This window comes from Porites lutea, chromosome 1 (assembly GCF_958299795.1).
Source record: "Porites lutea chromosome 1, jaPorLute2.1, whole genome shotgun sequence".
Classification (NCBI taxonomy): Eukaryota; Metazoa; Cnidaria; class Anthozoa; order Scleractinia; family Poritidae; genus Porites; species Porites lutea.
The window spans coordinates 3,112,701-3,132,700 of NC_133201.1; the positions used below are offsets into that span (position 1 = coordinate 3,112,701).

At 40.6% G+C, this 20,000-nt stretch overlaps 2 protein-coding genes and 1 long non-coding RNA gene across 3 annotated transcripts in view; all 3 read left to right on the forward strand.

Moving 5' to 3' along the window:
• Positions 1–305, forward strand: part of LOC140942567 (transmembrane protein 177-like) — a 2,650-nt gene extending 2,345 nt beyond the window's left edge. Inside the window, exon 2 of the mRNA XM_073391488.1 lies at positions 1–305. This exon is cut by the window's left edge and continues 100 nt beyond it. The gene's annotated coding sequence lies outside the window, so the exon portion shown is untranslated.
• A 1,793-nt stretch (positions 306–2,098) lies between these two features.
• Positions 2,099–3,018, forward strand: LOC140942577 (transmembrane protein 177-like). Its single transcript, XM_073391500.1, has one exon. It carries the CDS (start codon positions 2,112–2,114, stop codon positions 3,012–3,014), a length of 903 nt encoding a protein of 300 aa, XP_073247601.1. The 5' UTR covers positions 2,099–2,111; the 3' UTR covers positions 3,015–3,018.
• A 15,806-nt stretch (positions 3,019–18,824) lies between these two features.
• The window catches only part of LOC140934014 (uncharacterized), a 21,110-nt gene continuing 19,934 nt past the window's right edge, over positions 18,825–20,000 (forward strand). Inside the window, exons 1-2 of the long non-coding RNA XR_012165104.1 lie at positions 18,825–18,885; positions 18,981–19,030. This is a non-coding gene — a long non-coding RNA (uncharacterized lncRNA). The remainder of the gene's footprint in view (positions 18,886–18,980; positions 19,031–20,000) is intronic.

Sequence of the window (20,000 nt, forward strand, 5' to 3'; positions counted from 1 at the left end):
GTTGGCAAAAGTTCTAATTTTCTTCCCCATAGTTAAATAGAAATTGCCAACTTACTTCCAGCATTGACAAAAACAATCTCTCTGTCTCTTTGGCTACAGCATATAACATTTACTGGCAATTTAAAACCTGTAAATGCATTATACACTGTAGCTGTATAAGGGCAGTTTTCATCAGCAGCCATGTCAAGGAATCATTTACCTGCTTGCAGCCACATTTTTCAGAATTTTGCTGACCCACTGCTGACAGGTTGGGTGATCCCTAGTGTCCGTCAAAGATGTAATCTAACCCCAGTTAGATACCTTAGCAAAGCAGCACCAATATCTTCGTTCTGGGTCCCAAAGGGACTCAGCAAATTACTGGAAATGTGTTTTGCTTTCTCTTCAAACTGATTGGCAATTTTTTTAACAGGCTAATCGTGACACATACTCAAATCTTGGTACACAGAGGGAGCCCCAGAACGAGGATTTTGTCGTTGTTTCAGAGACAGACTTAATCAGAGGTTTAGTTTCATCCATGGTGCTGGCTAGGTGATCCCAGGTTACAAAAAGTGGATAAAAGACTGAAAATCAGAGCACTCATAGTGCTAACATGATCTGAAGGCCCTTAAGAGTTGATGGTGCTTGGGACATACAGCACTTTTATTTTGTTTCTGTGTCTAGAGTTGATCCTTCATTAAGCAGCCATCCTCCGGGTACTGGCAAGTGGCCACTTAATGCAGGGGCGGATCCAGGATTTTTTTTAGGAGGGGGTGCACTCGTCTCTAGCTCTATTTCAACACCAATAAACCACTTGGTTTGTTTCTTTTTTTCGCAGAATACCAGTTGTATTAGAAAACCGCAGGTCATCTCGGGGGGGGGGGGGGGTGCACCCCCTGCACCCCCTGCACCCTCCCCCTAGATCCGCCCCTGTAATGGAGGCTGGCCACTCAATAGAGGTCTGTCCTAAATTAGCATCACAGCATAATCTTTAGCAGAAACATCACTTTATTTTGAGACAACCAGACGAACGGAGCAGCAGCATTACTGGTCCACAATCCGTTGTCACCTTTTTTTAGACTGTGTTATTTTTTCCTTCATCATATTCTTGAAATAAAGCCAGACTAAGTGTATCAAGTGCTTGATGACTGTGTAATAGAGGTGACGGGACGGGAGGTATTGGGACGGCCAAAACGAGGAGGGTCAACTATAGTTCAGTACAACCTGTTCCTACCTCAGTGATCTACATGTATAAGTACGGCAATGACTTGTGTACTTCCGCTCTGATATAATTTGTTTATTAGCCTTTATTTACTATAAATAAATAAATAAATAAATAACTAGTCGTAGTAGTGCTTTTAGAAAAATTTAAAGAAGCCCATAGCATTTTTAACCTGTAACATTAAGGTTGCCCAGCATATCATTTTGATGACAAAACTCTGATATCTTAGTTGCCCGAGCGAGAGCAGGCCTATAGACCCCTTCACGGTTGTAATGGGATACAAAATCAACTAATCCTTGCTTATTGAATGTATTTGTCACTTTCCCCTTGACAAATGTAACTTAAAGAAGCTACTCACTAAATCTGGAGTGTATAGCAGTCCATTGTTGCATTTTAGTAAAGTTGAGTTCTTCCATACATTTTCTGTTATCTGACAACACAAAAATTACACATATTAAATGTATGAAAGAAGTCAAATTTTTCTAAAAAGTGACAAAGGACTGCTTTGCTCTCCACATTTAGTGTATAATTTCGTTAAGTTCATTAGTTAAAGTTTGCAAAAAGAAAGTGGCGAATATATTCAATTAGGAAGAATTAGTTGACTTTGAATTCCCATACAAACTTTTCACTTCCCGGCCATCTTGTCCAGGTTACTTAGCGTGCCCTCACCACGGTGAAGAGGTCTAAGTAAGTTGCCAGGGGTCACTGAGCACTGCTAGAGCACAGCCCTGCTACCTTTTACAATATATTTCAAAGCCTTCTGATGGGTTGGCCTCCCAGGAGAAAGGAAACAGCAATTTATTAACACAGCAACACCGACCTAGCGCCTGGGCGGCCTGTGAGATATCGTCAAGAAGGATCTGGGGCTGAGGTCAAAACTGGGCACCAGGCCTTGTCAGTTACCAAATCTAACATGGCGGATAAAATAGTCCGTGTTTGTATTCGTCTTGGTATTGGAGGATTATTTGTGATAAATGCTTCTGGGGAGTTATTTCCCCATCAGGCTTGTAAGCAAGTTAACGCTCTAAAAGATGAAAATGGCATCCTCGTAGACGTTCCTGAGACATGCCGCGAACAGTTTAAAGAAGTAGCCGTGAAACTAGGTTTGAAGAACAGTGCACAGAAAGTGACCTTATTTGTGAATGAAGGTTTTCATGCTGTGTCTGCCGGTTCGACATGGTTTCCTGAGGGAGCAGTGATAGGTTTGCCAAGGTGGTATTTGTATCAAACTAAAGAAGATGTTGCAACTTCCGGTCTGAAATTCCTAGGAAGAAATATCCAGTGGGATTCAGAATTCGGAGAAACTGTGAAATTTTGTTATGTTCCAACGAAAGATATGATCGGTTTCACCATTGGCCACGAACTAGCTCACATCCAACACTTAGAATTCAAAATGTTTGATATTTTTGCCTCGCCTTTCTGGTTGTTTCTGACATATAAAATGATCCGTTTTGTCCATTATAGAACTTTTAAAAAGCAAGCCATGTGGAACTTACTTCTTAATCTAAGCGTTTGTGGAGTCAACTACTTTGCTTACAGACTTGTGAATCGAAAGGTACAACACTTTAGTGAATTCAATGCAGACAAAATTTCTGCTGAGTGCACTCCGCAGATAGCTAAAGGTGGAGTAGACTTTTTCACAAGAAGACTGAAACTAAATCTTGTCCAGCGAAGTTTGCTTGGAGAAGAAGGTGAAGACTTTTTTACAGAAGATGGCAATGAAGTGAAATCCTACACACATCCACGGTTGACTGACAGACTGGATCAAGTAAAATTCATCCTTAGTAGTTCTGACTTCCAACTGGACTCGCGTTAGGCAAGAAGATAGGCTAGTTGATAGTTACATATTACACTCAATGGTGACGTTTACTTTTGATAATGATTTTGTGCCATTGGGACAGTAAATAAAAGGTTAATTTAAAGGTGGGTGAAAAGGTGAGGGTTTAGAATTTGATGAGGGGTGTCCGATTTAAAAAGACATTTACTAACTACCTTCCTAGCCAGTGTCCAGAAACAGGTTTGAGAAGGAAACTGCAGTTAACAGTTGATATTTCCCTAAGGTGTCATGTAATCTGAACTTGCATGTAGTAAAAGACAATTTAGTGTGAACATTACATCTGTTGGTCTACTGTAAAATAGGGTCACAAAAATTTCTGCTGAACGAAGTTTAACACAGGTTTTAAAAGTTTGGAAGTCCCAGTAGCAGTTTGCCACTAAAATTTGCACAGAGGCAAAATACCCTACATCACCTCAGATGGAGCTAAGGAAAAGCTAAGCATGCTTTTTTATCAGTGAAGCCAGCTTTCTTTCTTAACTGCACCTTCAGAATTACCTCTTGTTGTTTTCTAAAGCAATTTAATCTCTATTCCAGTGGCTGAAATTAGCCAGCAACTGGCTCTTAGTTATAGCCTCCAGCCCACACAGATGTTCTCAGGGCTTTACCACATGTAAATGAAAATAATTATTATTTTTGTTAAAATTGAATTAATTTCGAGGTGACACCTTGTTAGTTTGGAGGTTTAATATGCACTGTCTACAAAAGGTTTCATTAGTTAAAGCCATATTATAACTATTAGCATATAGGAAAAATGGTGGAGGTCAAATTATGTCTAATGTGATTCACTGAAGAGAGGAAGAAATCCCATGTCCTTGAAGAATTTTTACATTAATTGCTGTGGGATCTATGGGAAACATTTGATGTCCTTTTCTATTAGCTATAGCTTCCCACGGAAACGTTCTTAGGGGTTCGTCACGCGCTGTGGGAGAGGAATGATTGCGTGACAAACCCGTAAGAACGTCTGCATGGGAGGCTATACTAGCTAATAATTGGCTTCTAATCATGCTCAGCTGTCATGTCAATCACAAACACAGCTGTTTTTTGATAAGAAATTACCTACCTTGTAAATAAGACATGCTTAGGGGTTGGTAGCGCACTCTCTTTAGGAGACATAAGTAGAGAAAGGCGACAAGGCTGTCAGGGGCACCCAACGTCAATTTTCGGAAAATATCTGTCCGGAAGACGATTTGAGATCTAGAATTTTCGGAACATTTTTTGTAAAATTTCTTGCTTGCCTACCTCTCCTAGGATTTTTGAACATCTAAAAAATGGTATAATTGCTCATTTTTAACGGATTTTTACCCTAAGAAGGTCACCTAGAATTTTCGGGAGCCTTTTTTCTGGCTGAAATTTTTGAAAAGGTAAGTTTTGATCCCTATAATTTTCGGATCACTAGACTTTCAGCTAGGAAATCCGAACAGATGAAAAATTTTTAGGGGATACAAATATGCCTATATCTACTGTTTAAATACTAAAATACGTTTAACAATGCTATGTTTAAGTGGTTTTGAACTATATTCTCGTTGGGTGCCCCTGGGCTGTGTGCTTTAACTTTATTGAATTTGCCACAGTGACATGGGATGAAACAGGACTTACATCCCAACTGCTTTTGAAAGGGTATACCACACCTCCATGGTCTATGCCCACTACTCTTTACAAACAGCAGTGTGGGTTCTATACACTTTTCCCTTTGGCTTTGACATGTAAAAAAACCAGATCTAAACTAAAGTTACCTGTGTTATTGTATCTAATTTTCTATTTCTTTTATTGCTCTTTCTTGACTGCAAAATATTGGTCAGTCAAGGTATTCATCTCAAATTAAAATTTACAATATTCGTGACGTTGTGAAGACTGTCAAGGGCCCGGGGGGGGGGGGGGGGGGGGGCACTGCCATATATGGGCTATATAAGTATGTGCCGCTCTGAAGGGTATGGTTTTCAAGCAGTTTACTCTAGGATAGGGTATATAAATCAGAGCGTTTGGGTCTAGAATAGGGTATCATTTTTCAGGAAATTGATCAGTTGGTTGAAGATTTTACCTAGACTAGGGAAACAGCTACTCTAGGATAGGGGGGATTTGGGAAATTTACTCTAGTATAGGGTAGCAAAATTCAGCTCAAGTAGCTCTGGTATAGGTTAAGGGTTCCAGGGTCCCAGCGGCACACCCCCACCCAGAAATTCCTAAATTCCCCCCCCCCCCCCGGGGTCAAGGGGAGCCTCTAATAGGTGTTATTAAAAACCATTTAAACATGGAATTTATCATCAACCAATCAAAATCAATATTCACCTCCTAAACGAGGCAGAAGCTAATTTCTTGGGTTTTTAAAAAATAGAGACAGGTGCGTATTACGCTAAAGACGATTTTTTTTTACATCTTTATCAGGAAATCGAGAAAAAATGGATTAGTAAAACGAACAGGAGTTTATCATAAAATGCCAATAATTTATTCCATGGTTAGAATTGCGCTACATTTAAAGTGAACACATTCAACGAATTTGTTTGGAGTATACACTCTAAGTTTAAGCTTTTACAATCTAAAATACATTTTGCCAAGTCGACCAACCTCAGGAGAAAGCTATTTTCCTTTTAGGGCTTTTTTAATATCACGCTTAAAGAAAGCGTATGCCAAAGGGTTTATTGCAGAGTTCAGAACTATCATAGGTATTTTGTACGCAAAGTCACTTTTACACGAAAGGTGTAGTTGAGTTGTATGGTTTCCTAAAACTTTAATTTGAAGAAAGCTACATCGCAAGTAAGTTGCGAAACAAGCTAGAGCGAAGCCTACCACAACTGCCAACATTACAACTGCTGATTTGTCATATGCGTTGAATATCAAACCTCGGTGGTTGAAACGTAACTGTTTTGCTAAGATGGCTGATGATCGAGTTTGCTTGTATACAACTGTTAACATGGAAATAAAACAGAAGCTTAACATGCAGATGAAGAAAATCTCGAGGATCGCAAACTGTACGGCTAAGAGCATCGAACATATCGAAAATGGTAAATATAAAGTCATGAAAAGAGACCAAATTTCAAGACCAAGAGGAATCACCCAAGAAATAAATGTTAGTTGGGTTACTCGTCGCGCGGTCATGAAGGTGACGTATTTCAGTGGCTTTACAATAGCCATATACCGATCTAGTACAAGGCTGCACAGGTTCATTATAGAGGCGTACTGAAAGAGCCACCTTATAAATTCCACCCAGGACGCATAGGTTTGAGGCCAATCGCAGCCACCTCTGATGTGACAGACGAACAGTGAAGGAACAACGAACGCCCCAACACAGAAATCCGCCACCCCAAGTGAAACGATGAACGCGTTGGTTTTGGTGCGAAGCCGACGCCGACTGCCCACAAGAAGTACGGTGAAACCATTTCCAGCCATCGTCAGAATGGACAGAATCCAGCCAAGAATCCAAAACCAAGTTGCCATTTTATATTAGGTACAGAGCGTTAGCTGGGCGGTCAAGTTTATGTCTTTGAAAGAAACCGGTTGGGTTATTTTATAAACATCTGGTAACGTTTGCCCCTTATCTGACGAACATGATATATCAATCAATCAATCAATTAATCATTTATTTTAACACGTTACGTCAAAAAGCTAAAAAACTCGTTCAAAATACGAACGTATATAAATAAAATCTATAATAATTACGGCTATGTTATAATATTATTCAATTTTAAAAACAACTCAATAAATATATACATATAAAAAACTTGGTAATTAAAACATAAAATATAAAAAGCTAAAACAGACTAAAAAGCCACATACTAAAAACGTGACTAGGAAAACTATAATACTCGTTCTAAATAGCTGCAATCGTGCACTTTACTGCTGAAGTCATTAGCATCACTTGAAAGACGCACTTGAGAAGGCAAGCTGTTCCATGACATAGTTAATAAATAAGTGAAAGAATTCTTTTTAAATTTAAGAGTAAAGTTAGGTAATTCCAAATTCAAGCCCTCGCCTCTTAGCCTATACGGTGTATGCCTGTATTTAAAAAGGCTTCCAATATAAGTAGGTCCTGTACCATTTAAGCATTCAAAAAGAACAAGTATTAACGCCTGGGGTAAGCGCCTACAATATAAGGATGTCATATATCGTACGTCAATTTATTATTGCTACGTTGATTGCAGGACAGCAAAAGCGTTTAGACCAATAAGAAAGGTCGTTTTCAACTACGTTCTTACTTACATTTAATGAAACTTCCGCTCAACTCAACTAAAAACAATTTTCTGGAGACTTAAGGCTCCTATTATCAAATACAATAAGACGCTCTGTCGCTCTGTCTTATTTTGGCTTGATTCATCTGTAACAACCGATATTAATTGTAGTAATCAAAAAACTAATAAATAGAGCGAATTAAACTTTGTTGGATGTCAACAAATAAATCAACGTTTTATAAGCAAAGTGTGGAAATTCCCTTCCTTTTTGGCTTAAGACGTCATTAGATGGCATACATTTAATAAAACAATTTATATAAACATTAATGAAATACCAGGTGAGCTTTAGCGCGAAACTTTGATATCTTCACATGTGAAAATAACATGTTATCTTCACATGTGAAAATATCACCGTTGCTATGGCTTCATAATAAATCGCGCCTTTCACACCAAAAAACTATAAAAAGTGAAATGGTTTGGTAGTTCATTGGTGTTTATATAATAAGCGTAAGCCAGAGGATTTATGGCCGAGTTTAGAACAAACAATGGTATTTTATATTTGAAGCCATTTTTACACGAACGGTGAGTTGTATGGTTTCCCCAAATCTGAACAAACGCACATCGCAAGTAAATTGCGCAACAAGCTAGAGCATGCAGCTGAAGAAAATCTCGAGGAGCGCAGAGCATACCCTTACGACTATTCTACATGAAGAAAATGTTAGATACAAAACCATGAAAAGGGCAAAAATTACAAGACAAAGAGGGATAACCGAAGAAATTGATGTAAGTTGACACATAATGGCGACTTTTTTTAGTGGCTTCACAACAGCCATATACTGATCAAGTGCCAAGCTGCACAAGTTCGTTATAGAGGCGTACGCAAAGAGCTACCTTATAAAATCCACCCAGGACGCATACGGTCGAGGCCAGTTGCAGCCACCTCTAATGTGACAAAAGAACAGTGAAGGAACAACGAACGCCCCAACACGGAAATCCGCCACTGAAAGTGAAACGATGAGGGCGTTGGTTTCGGTGCGAAGCTGTCGTTGACAGCTCACCAGAAGTATGGACAGAATTCAGCCAAGAATCCAAAAACACGATTCCATTTTATTATCGGTACAGATCTTTAGCTGAAAGTAGTACGTTGAGTTCCTTGAAAAAAACGTAGGACAACTTTAATCTATTAACATCTGGCAACAATTGCGGCGTCTTCAGCTTCTTATCATACGAGCATAATAAGCGTATACGTCAATTTATGATTGCTAAGTTGAGACCAATTAGAACGTTGTTTTCAAGATATTGTTCTTGAAATTTAAATGAAGCTCTTAGCTCAACGAAAGACCATTTTGTGGAGACTCAGTGTCGCTTCCCTTAGCAATTAACGCTCCGGCATCCTTTTCTATTTTATAATGGACCACTCGTTGATAATTCTTGTATCATATAATTCTTAATTCTTACATAATAATTCTTATGTTAATTGAAGAAAAAAAAAACGAACAAAATAAGCGATTAAACTTCTGTTGATGACAAAAAATTCAAGCAACTTTTATGCCAAGCATGGAATTTCGAATCCGCTCACTATTCTGGCTGGTGACGACATTTAAATGATATCAGTAGGAACTAATTTTGTTTAGATTATTGATAATGCAGAGAAATCATGTGAACTTTCTGAATTCTGTATTAGGAAAAAAAAGGTAAAGATGGCTTTTCTTTTCTCGAAGGAGAAACCTCACTAATGAAATGAGCGAATAACTTTTGTTGATGACAATAAGTCACTCAACGTTTATGCAAAGCACTGAATTCGAAATCCCCTTTCCCTTTCGGTTGGTAACGTCATAACATTATTTCCACTAGTGATAGTAGTACACAGGAAGCGAATATACTGAATTCTGTATTTGAAGAAAGAACTAAACTAGATAAAGCTGAGTCTAACCTTGCTTATCTTATATCTTAATTTTTGTTGTTTGTTTCATTACTGTTAGGCGATTGGGAAGGGATCAGGATATCTTAAAAAACTAATTCCTAAACCTAGCCACCGATATGAATAGGATTTTGAGTGATTCGTCTATGTCACAATGGCACAACTTGGAAAAACTTAGTCTTATGTTGTTTGAGTTCCAGTCGATTCAAAGGTAGAAACACTCTATTTTCTAACAGTTAAAATGGTCTAAAACGGAACGTGAAATGTAGGGGATAACACGTGCAATTTCTTTTTAGTTTCCGATTTATATCAGCACCACATAATTCCGTTTTCGTAGTGACTTATCTCAGTGGTAATATTATGATAGTTATCCTTCCAAAGGTTCTTCTCTTCAGACAATATTTATACATCAGTCTTTTTATCTCTTTGTTTATGTCCCTTTGTAAAAGGCATAAGCCGCTGGGTTAATAGCATCGTTTAAGACCAACATCGGTATAGGAGTCGTCTCGTTATTGATTCTATGTGGAAAAGATTAACTAATACTACATCGCAAATATATTCCACAGCAAATTAGAAAAAATCCCTCTACAATCTGGCGCCATCTTTGCGAATGCCGATTTGTCGTGCTTGTTAATTGTCAATCCTCTCAGCTGTTTTGCCACCATTCCTACTGATTGGTCTTGTTCGTACACAACAATTGCTATTTAGAAAATAGCTCAAATAGGATAGGTAACAGGCTTACTACTTATTTGAACGTATGGCGCCAGTGAATGTGATTACAGAAGTACAAGAGTCGTCTCAAGGCAAAAAGAGATCGCCTAAGAAAAAAAAGATCATGTGAAAAACGCGACGACCTGCAGTCATGCAAGCTGAATATTTCAAAGGCTTCGCAAAGGCGATGTACCTATCCGATACCAAACTACAAAAGTTGGTCAGAGAGGCGTAGCTAAACAGCAGTCTTATAAAAAATTGCCCCTAAATATCCCCACTGGAACCTAATTTAGCATCGTATACGAACATTTTGGGAATAACTCCCGAAACAGAGAGATCTGCAGCCGTGACTGCAACTGAATTTATAAACCAGTTCGTTTTGATGCGGAGCTATAGTCTGGCTGTAGTTGAAGGGCTGTTGTACAGAAACTTTGGACCCGTCCGGTGTGCCTCGCGCGTGCTCTCTCTACTTGCTGCTATTGATCGTGTAGCTAGATCTGCACAGTTCAGATTGGTACGGCAACGTACTTCCATTGATGTGGAGCTGACGACCTACGAATGCGATCCACGCGGTTGCTAACATATACATAGAATCGACGGGATTCATTTTTGATGTAACCCAGTATGAATTTGCTGTCCGAGTAGTAGGTCACCGACTCCGGTTTCTGTTCGAGTTCTTTGTGGACAAGCTCAGTCATCTCAACCCCCAGAACGGCTGCCCAAAGCTCTAAGCGAGGTATTGTTGTGGCATGGGCTGCTGTCAACTTGGCTTTTCCGAGCCCAAATGTTACTTGAACCTCGCTGGTGTTGTTGACAATTCTTAGGTATGATACTGCGCTGCTTGCCATTTCGGAGTCATCGCAGAATGTATGCATTTCCATGCGAGCGGAACATTTTCACGCCTCTTTACCGTAAGACCGGTGAAACTTGATAACTTCTAGAGCTCGAAGAGAATGACACTAAGTATTCTTTCCATTCAGCCTCCGGTTTTGCAAGTAGAGGGTAGTCCCAGGCATTCGGGTGCGAGGCGCTAAATTCCGTACTCAGTGATCTGAGTAAGTGTTTTCCTTTAATGATGACTGGTGCTGCAAGGCCCAGGGATCAGAGAGGCTGTTGGTAACCGACACAACTCCTTGTCGTGTAACTGGTTTTCCTCTAGCATCACTTAGAAGCTGAAAGAATCAGACTTTAAGTCCCTGTACACTCCTAATGATTGCTGCATGGGAACTGGGCGTTTGTTGAAGTCTAGGTTGTTGAGGCGACTTGCATGATCGTCAGGTGGGAAGGCTTTCATTACTTCAGCGTGACTTGGGGCAATTTTGGGATGGCGAAGGTTTGCAGTGGCTTGAATGCGACATAGCAAATCTATCGCCGTGGTTGAATTCGGAACGGAATGGAGGCCATCGTCTGCGTAAAAGAATTGTTTACGAACGACTTTGCGTCTGAACCGAACTTGGCTTCTCCTATATCAACTCAAAAGTCTGACGTAGGGTGTAGTTAGCTACTGCCGTGGTGCAAGTCGACTTTCATTCTGTACTCCGTTATCATGCTGTTTGGGTCTTTATCCTTGTATCACAGAAACCGTAGAAAGTCTCTGTATTCCTCCTTGAAAGAGTGAACATTTGCTCAATGTCGGCTACCAGAGCGACTGGATCCTTACAAAAACGTAACAGCACCCCAAGAAGGTTGTTAGTGAGGTCAGGACCAGACAATAACAGCTTGTTAAGAGACATCCCGTTAGATTCGGCAGCTGCATCGAAGACTACACGTATTTTGTCCTTCTTTTTAGGGTAATATAAGCCGAAGTGAGGCAGGTACCAACAAAGTTGGTACCTACCTGGTAAGATTTTCCTGCGGAGGCTGCCTATGGGGGATGTGTTTTCCTCTTGCTCGCCCAGGGTGTCGGAGCGGTATCGTGCTTAATATAGAAGCGGTTTGGACAGGGAATGAACTGTGAGGGTCGACCGTTGTAGAGGCCTTGGGTCTTGAAAGTGGAGATTTTTACCGGTTTGTGGGCGCCACCAAGGCAACTAGGGAACTTAAGCACCAGACGCTCTTGATTCACGAACGGCATGGCTGGCCGCGCAGAACTGGATCGAGGACGCGGTTTACGCGCCAAATGCAAATCATTAAGCAAGCCAACGTGAAACCATCACGAATGCCGACAGCATAATTCAGTTGATAATGTCTTTCAAAGATTCTACTACGCTTTTAAAGTTCTAACATAACAAAAGAACATACAAGGATTGAAAACTGTTATATTGGACATCAAATGTTGACAATTTTAACTGTGTTCATACTCACGTTTCTGAACCTCTGGTTTCAACCAGAGAACTCTCGTTTTGAAGTCCGTGACTGCAGCCCAAGAAGGTGTTGACATGCGCAGTGGCTGCCATGCTGCAAAAATACTTCCGGTTGGCGTCCGTGGTACCAAGAACGTCTGGTGCTTAAGTTCCCTAATATTTCCAAGTAATACCCAACCTAAGTCCAAAAACTGGCCCCAAGACGCGTTTCTGGGTCCGCTGCGTGACTCATGGACCTTGTGCAGTGGGGGAATTTCTCTCCCGACAAGCAGTAACACCTCAGCTTCTTTATCAAGTGTGAGAATCTTGTTTGCTATCTGAAATAGGTGCGTGTGTGCTCGTGCATCCTCTGGTGTGGGATTTTCTTCTCGGTTGTTTGGGATCTCTTTGCATTCTGTGAGCGTTGGCAACTGATACCTAACTCGCTTGTCTAATTAAGGCTTCTATTATCAGTCGGTGCGCACGTCTCGCTAGACTCTGTTTAACGCTCAAACAAGTCTTGAGGGTGTACGCAGTGGTTGAACCTTGAATGTGTTTAGCTGGTCGAAAAGTTTGTCTCTAGCCAGGGAGTGATTGCCTTGGTCGTCTATGATAACGTAGGTTCTGATCCTTACATGAGGCGCGCTCGGGTCATAGACGTCAGCCAAACATATTTTTGCACAGGATCTGCCGATTCCAACGGTGTTTTGACCGCATACTTCAGTACATCTGTTAGTCACGTTCGGAGGCTCTGTTCTTTGAGAGGTCTCAGCTCCTCGCCGTGCTTTTTTCCCGTCTTGCTGAATTCCCTAGCATCTCGCTCTGCCCAATCAATATGAAGCGCCGTCTCACGTGTCTGTCGCTGTGGCATATTCCGCAGTTTGGAATGAAGGTGCAGACTTTCGCAATGTGACTGGACGATGAAACGTTGGGAAAACAGATGTGGTCCTGTGCAGTAATAAGTCCAGGCACTAAGAATACATACGGTATGCGACGGACTCGCAGGGGGTGCTGTCTTTCGAGAAAGAGACACCACTTGTCAGGACTGTTCTCGACGGAATTTGCCTTTTCGGGGCTCTCAGGAGTTATAACGGCAGTTTTGGCGGTCGATATGCCATGGAAGTTCTCAGAGTCATCACAACTTTCTAGCGTTAGGTAGGGGTCGTTTCTTTAATTTCTTGAGCGATTTCCTTAAAAAACCGCGAAAATTCAGCGAAGGGGGTTAGTCTACCACTTGTAGGTAAATGCGTGTCTTTGCTATCTCCCTTGCAGGTCAGCGGGGAACTTGGCGACGATAGGTCTCAGATAGGCAGGTTCATCCAGAATTTAAGTAATGGTCCTCCTTAGCCTGAGAAAACAGCCGACATTTGGCGACGTTACCACTAGTTTTCCCGCCAAATGACGTCTGAGAATCGAGCGCAGAAATTCCATACTGATGATGGGTCACTACCCATATCTGGGTAGTGCTCTGATTGGTTGAATCAAGTTTCCCACGCGGCACGACCAATCAGAAGCACTACCCAGATCTGGATAGTGACCCGTCATCAGTATGGATTCTCAGACGTCATTTGGCGGGAAAACCAGTGGTAGCGTCGCCAAATGTCGGCTGTTTTTTCAGGCTAGGTCAGCCTAAGAACGATGGCAGGAAACAACAGGTGGCGGCAAATGGAGTCGTTATTTCCTGGGGTGAGCCAACTTGTTAATAAGCTCTAAATAAGCTTTCTCATTGAGTAAAACGCTTTTTAGCGCGAAATTCAAATGCTTTGAAGAAAATTTTCTTTGCTTAAGGTGACTCGACCCAGTTTTTTTGGGGGGGTACCATCCTACTTTGACGCTCTCTGGTATCCCCACCTTTACTTTTATCGTAAGTCTAACACATAGAATGGATAACATATAGATCAATCTACAATATAACATAAAATTTTTGGCGATCGGAGTAAATGTCACGTGGTTATAATGCCACGCCCCTTTGAGGTCTGAGTCGAAAATCTGCCGTTGCCGGCATTTTTTCGTGAAAATCTCTCGGCTACACATAGTGCGCATTAGTGCCTTGCGCTGAACAGAGTTTCACCAAAATCGCAAAGACCCAATTCGAGAAATTCAGCGGTTTCCAAATTTAGGTCATAATTTATGCGAAAATGATAAGCAAACTTTACACTGATTATATCTAATAAACTATGACATTCATCTCTTTATTTTGGGCATCGTTATAACAGATGGGTCCTTGCAAGTCAGCAAAACGCTTTAGGGCCTTGTAAATGCGCGCGATTTCGAGCAAAGCAAACATATAGAAATTATAGTTTTCGCTATTTGTTGACGTTTGTCAGCGTTTAAGAGTCCTTCTCACGGAAAAAGCATTTTCTTAAAAATTCGTAGTTTTTTTTCCTTCAAATTTTTTCAGGGCCACAATTGATTAACTAACTACCTGGACTCTGAATTTCATGGTCATTGAAAAACTGTGACATTATCTTCTATAAGCCCAAACTTGAGTAAACATTGAAGATTTTTAGCGTTTTGGCTGAGTTTGTGCTTTGGGAGTTGTCTATTGTTTCTAGTCTGTCATTATACAGCATTCTTGTTCAGCACGCGTGCAATGACCACGCTTGGCTGACTTCCGAATGCTCACCGAGATATAATAATTTTGGTACAGTGAGACAAGCCATCGCGTGATACATAGAGGTTTAAGTCACAATTTTTAATCAACTCTCGTGCTTCTTGTGCCTTTGCAAAAAAATCAAGAAGTGCTACACACTAAATCTACTTACTATTACAAAAATATCATTTTTTCATAGGTTTAATGCAAGCCAATAATTAAACCAACTCGTGACGGGAATATCTCGGTGAGCATTCGGAAGTCAGCCAAGCGTGGTCATTGCACGCGTGCTGAACAAGAATGCTGTATAATGACAGACTAGAAACAATAGACAACTCCCAAAGCACAAACTCAGCCAAAACGCTAAAAATCTTCAATGTTTACTCAAGTTTGGGCTTATAGAAGATAATGTCACAGTTTTTCAATGACCATGAAATTCAGAGTCCAGGTAGTTAGTTAATCAATTGTGGCCCTGAAAAAATTTGAAGGAAAAAAAACTACGAATTTTTAAGAAAATGCTTTTTCCGTGAGAAGGACTCTTAAACGCTGACAAACGTCAACAAATAGCGAAAACTATAATTTCTATATGTTTGCTTTGCTCGAAATCGCGCGCATTTACAAGGCCCTAAAGCGTTTTGCTGACTTGCAAGGACCCATCTGTTATAACGATGCCCAAAATAAAGAGATGAATGTCATAGTTTATTAGATATAATCAGTGTAAAGTTTGCTTATCATTTTCGCATAAATTATGACCTAAATTTGGAAACCGCTGAATTTCTCGAATTGGGTCTTTGCGATTTTGGTGAAACTCTGTTCAGCGCAAGGCACTAATGCGCACTATGTGTAGCCGAGAGATTTTCACGAAAAAATGCCGGCAACGGCAGATTTTCGACTCAGACCTCAAAGGGGCGTGGCATTATAACCACGTGACATTTACTCCGATCGCCAAAAATTTTATGTTATATTGTAGATTGATCTATATGTTATCCATTCTATGTGTTAGACTTACGATAAAAGTAAAGGTGGGGATACCAGAGAGCGTCAAAGTAGGATGGTACCCCCCAAAAAAACTGGGTCGAGTCACCTTAAAGCCCGATTGCATCGCTAAACATATGCAGGAGCCCATCAAATGGAGCCTCCATCTCCCATACATGCCCTTGGAGTCAACCCTTTCCCGAGTAGAATTATAATTAGAACGGTTCCCAGGGGAGACTTCGCCCGCCGACCAGGCGGTGTGCGTCACGAGATTCGACCAATCAGAATGCGTCATTTGTAGAGTTATTTTGGCGCTTGGAAAGAGCCTTTTTTAGAGGTATATGTGGTGAAATTTTCGCTTTATTCCAAGCTTGTGTTGGTAATTTCGACACTGTACCACCGTGGAAAGTTGTTGGAACACTTTATCTTGATAGCAGTTGCGTTACTTTTAAATATTTTGCTTTCTTGAGCGTTTGTGACAATTTTGAATTGCTCGGTCATTTGCAGGCCGCCATGATGATTTGAGTGTTGTTTTTGCCGTTCTTCTTGGATTCATTGCTGGTTACTGTTAGCGGTTTTATCGAATTATTTTGGCCCTCTTGTTACTTCAACCTTTCTTCTTTGCAAATTTCGGGGTCTACCCGGGTCTACCACTGTTAGTTTTCCCGTTATGAGCCGTTGAAAGTGTCTTGGAATTAAGACATCGTCTCAGCCAAGTGGCACAACTCCCGGGAAACGGGCTGAGAAAGCGTGCTGAAGCGGAAGCCGAAGTGAAGCGAGTAACGCCAAATCCAGGAAGAGTTTGTTCTATTTTAAACCAGAAAAGGTAAATAAGTTTGAATATTGTAATAACCTTTAGAAACAAAACATTTTCATAACCCAGTGCAGAAACTGAAAGCGTGACTTTAAAATAATTTGAATGCGGCGTGTGCTATGTGTATGCAAATCTTTATGTAAACTTATGTGAGGGAATGTATGTATGTAAATCTTTATTTAAACACGGGAAATCATCAGTTAAGCATAAGTTAAAAACTAAAACTAATTACAACTGCTTTACATGATTGCCGTGTGGGACTCCGATATATCAGCTACCTTCTTGATATTTCGCTTAAAATGCTCAACGGATGCAGCGTTTTTTAAGTTTTTGGGCAAGTTATTCCATAACATGGCCCCGCTGTAAGAGAAGCTTCGTTTCAAATAATTGGTGCTTGGTTTGGACAGGGTCAGCCTTCCCTCAGAGTTTCTTAATTTGTAAGCAGAGTGACGCTGAGAGAAAAGACTTTGTAGATATTCTGGAGCAAGGTCATTCATGGTTTTATACATCATTACGGCTTTTTGTTTCTTTCGTCGAAGAGATAGCCTCTCCCAGCTGAGGGTGGAGAGAAGGTGGTTTGAGCTCGCATCAAAGGGTGATTTAGTAATAACTCTGGCTGCACGGTTCTGTAATTTTTGGAGCTTATCACTCAAGTAACCACTCAAACAGTCCCAGACGGGGTTGCAGTAATCAAAATGAGGCATAATTAAAGCGTTATAAATTTGAATTGCAGTTTCTTTGGATATAAAGGGCCGCACACGTTTTAGGGCGCCTATAGCTGAAGAGACTTTCTTGCAAATCTCTTCAACGTGTTTACCCCAAGAGAGTTGAGCATCTATGGTAAGACCCAAGGATTTGGTATGATCGACTCTCTTGATAATTTGGTCATCAATTTTGATTTCTACATCGTCACATTGGGCAGATAGTCTTTGTCTTGATCCAATAATCATTAGCTCTGTTTTAGCAACATTTAGAATGAGCTTGTTAGCTTTCAGCCAACAGCTAAGGTTATTTAATTCAGGGGTTAGAGCTAGCTTAAGCTCTGTTGACGTCTTAGCAGATAACGTAAGGTTGGTGTCATCGGCAAACATTCTTGGTACGGCGCCCCGCAGGGAGTTGGGAAGATCATTTATGTAAATTAAAAATAGCAAAGGACCCAATATGCTACCCTGCGGCACGCCGCAACTGAGGGTACGAGCAGATGATAGTTTGCCACTGACATTACATCTTTGGGTTCGAATAAATTGTTATAAATCTCTACCAAAACACAAAACCGTTATCGAAGAACCAGACAATATCATACAGGATTGTAAAACGGCGAGGTTAGGTTTCACTTTATAACAAAATCGATATACTGCGTTCACTTCAATGAACGCACAGCGGTTGAAGATCGTGGTTTATTTCTGCGGCTGTATCTTCGGTGAAATTCCGATTGTGCTGTAGCTGATCGGCTCTTTCGGTCTGTTTTCCCCTTGCCTGATAGAAGATTTATTTGCGTATAAGGATTTCAAACGGGCACTGTTTTCAAAATAATAAAAACTTGTCGATGAAAATAAAATTGTTATGAGAGACGATTTCTCTCCTTGCTGTTTGCTCGCGCTCCCCCTCCTCGGCCGGTAATAAAGTCCATCAAATATATAAACACTTCTAATGGACAATTTTTTTTTTTGAGCAAATCCAGGTATGAACTACAGATCTCTTTCACTATGAGATAAAAATATACATATACCAAACAGTACATAAAATCTTATGAGAAGCAGGAAATTAGTCGCCGCTCATTAGTCGGCTAGATCGCACGATCGTCTCCGAATCGCGATAAACTTATTGAAATTGTCTTGTGAAGCCAATAACAAGCATCTAAGGCCACTATGAGATCTTGAAAATTCTCCAAATCGCTCTCTTCCGTAATGTTTTTCAGAAAAGGCACCAGTGTTTTGATCCCTGGGTTTTGATTCATCTCTCTTGCGAGATGCGAACTCGACCGTGTCACGATTGAAATGAGGTACCGTAACAGTTTTACCCAGGAACCTTTGTGGGTCGTGACGCATTTCTAAGAATTTATGTTTGTAGATGTCAGTAGGGGTGGTGGGGTCGGTGGTTATGTTCTGGTGTTAGACTATGTTTGGAACGTCCCGGTGCTTATGATATCTCTTTGACAAAATTGAATAACCGAAAAGCGATCAGTATAGCAAAATCATATTAGTTTAGGCGAACGTGCGTGTAAAATAAAAACTGTTGGGAATTGTTTGATCGCTAGTGAAAAGGGGTGGTGGTGGGTAAATATCTCGCGATGCGAGATGGGAAAAATGTTACATCACTTTCAGGAGTCCACTTAAATGATATCATCCATTGAGTTCAGGTTGCCTTTTTGCCAAAGACCAGAGTCGAGCTGTAAGCCAGTTTATAAAATTTTCTGATCTTTGTGTCCAAAATTCACGAGATAAAACAATACTAGGCAGAGTAAATGTGTACCTTTTATTTTCTAGGCGTATTTACAGAGGGAAGAAATCTGGTGACGTCTGTGCATGTTAACCATGTGAGTATTAATTTTTGTAAAGCATTCAGAACTTACATTGAAGTGTAATATTTACCAAATTTTCTAGTATATTTGTAACTTATTGTCGAGTGCTTAACAGTAACTTTGATTTCGTTTTTGGGTTAAGTCGCGGTTCAGGGGGAAATGGGAAATGCGAGATTTAAATGGATGGTCGCCACAGGCCACAGATACCGGGGTATTTTAAAAACATAGACTGTGCACTCCACCGGACTGTTATTATTTAGACGGAGAATGGGTTAAAACATGGACTAGCTAGCTAGCTACTAGTAGCTATAAGATGAAGCCCGGACAACACGCTTTGTTTCAAAAACCGGACTAGCGAAAGTGAAAACGGAAAGGTTAGAGTGACTTTGGCATGTCTTTGCGGATTTATTTGTTGGCACGTTTCGCAAATATTGTTGAATAACTGATAGCGGTTTAATTTCGAGAACAAAAAATCAAACCATTAATATTTTAGCAAAAGAGCCTTTGAGACACTTGGACCTGACTTGGAGGCAGGCCACTGACACTGCACAAGCTTGAGTGAGAATGCTTGAAGTACACAGAAAGGAATACGTGATACGGTGTTAAGAGGCTGCTTTAGGTAAAAGTTTCATGGCTAACACTTCGACTGACATTTCAACTGCCGAAATAAAGAAATCTTGAGCAAAAGCGAGGTGATAAAACCGCTTGTATTACCAAAACTTTGAACAACAAAAAGAGCCTAGTTCTGCCGTGATTGCTGTAGACATTGAATGTAGAACTACTAAAAAAGTACGGGTACAAACGGGTACAAGAAGGCGTATCAAATCTTCACATAGCATTGAGTTGGTTTGCATTTGGAAACGAAAGTTTATGCACCTGCTCCTTTAAGAGGCAGCGGTCCGGTACATTCAGGGTCGAAAAATAGGTTTCCCTCAATCTGTGGATAACATATTAATTTTGAATTCTGTTGAACTATAGCTACAGA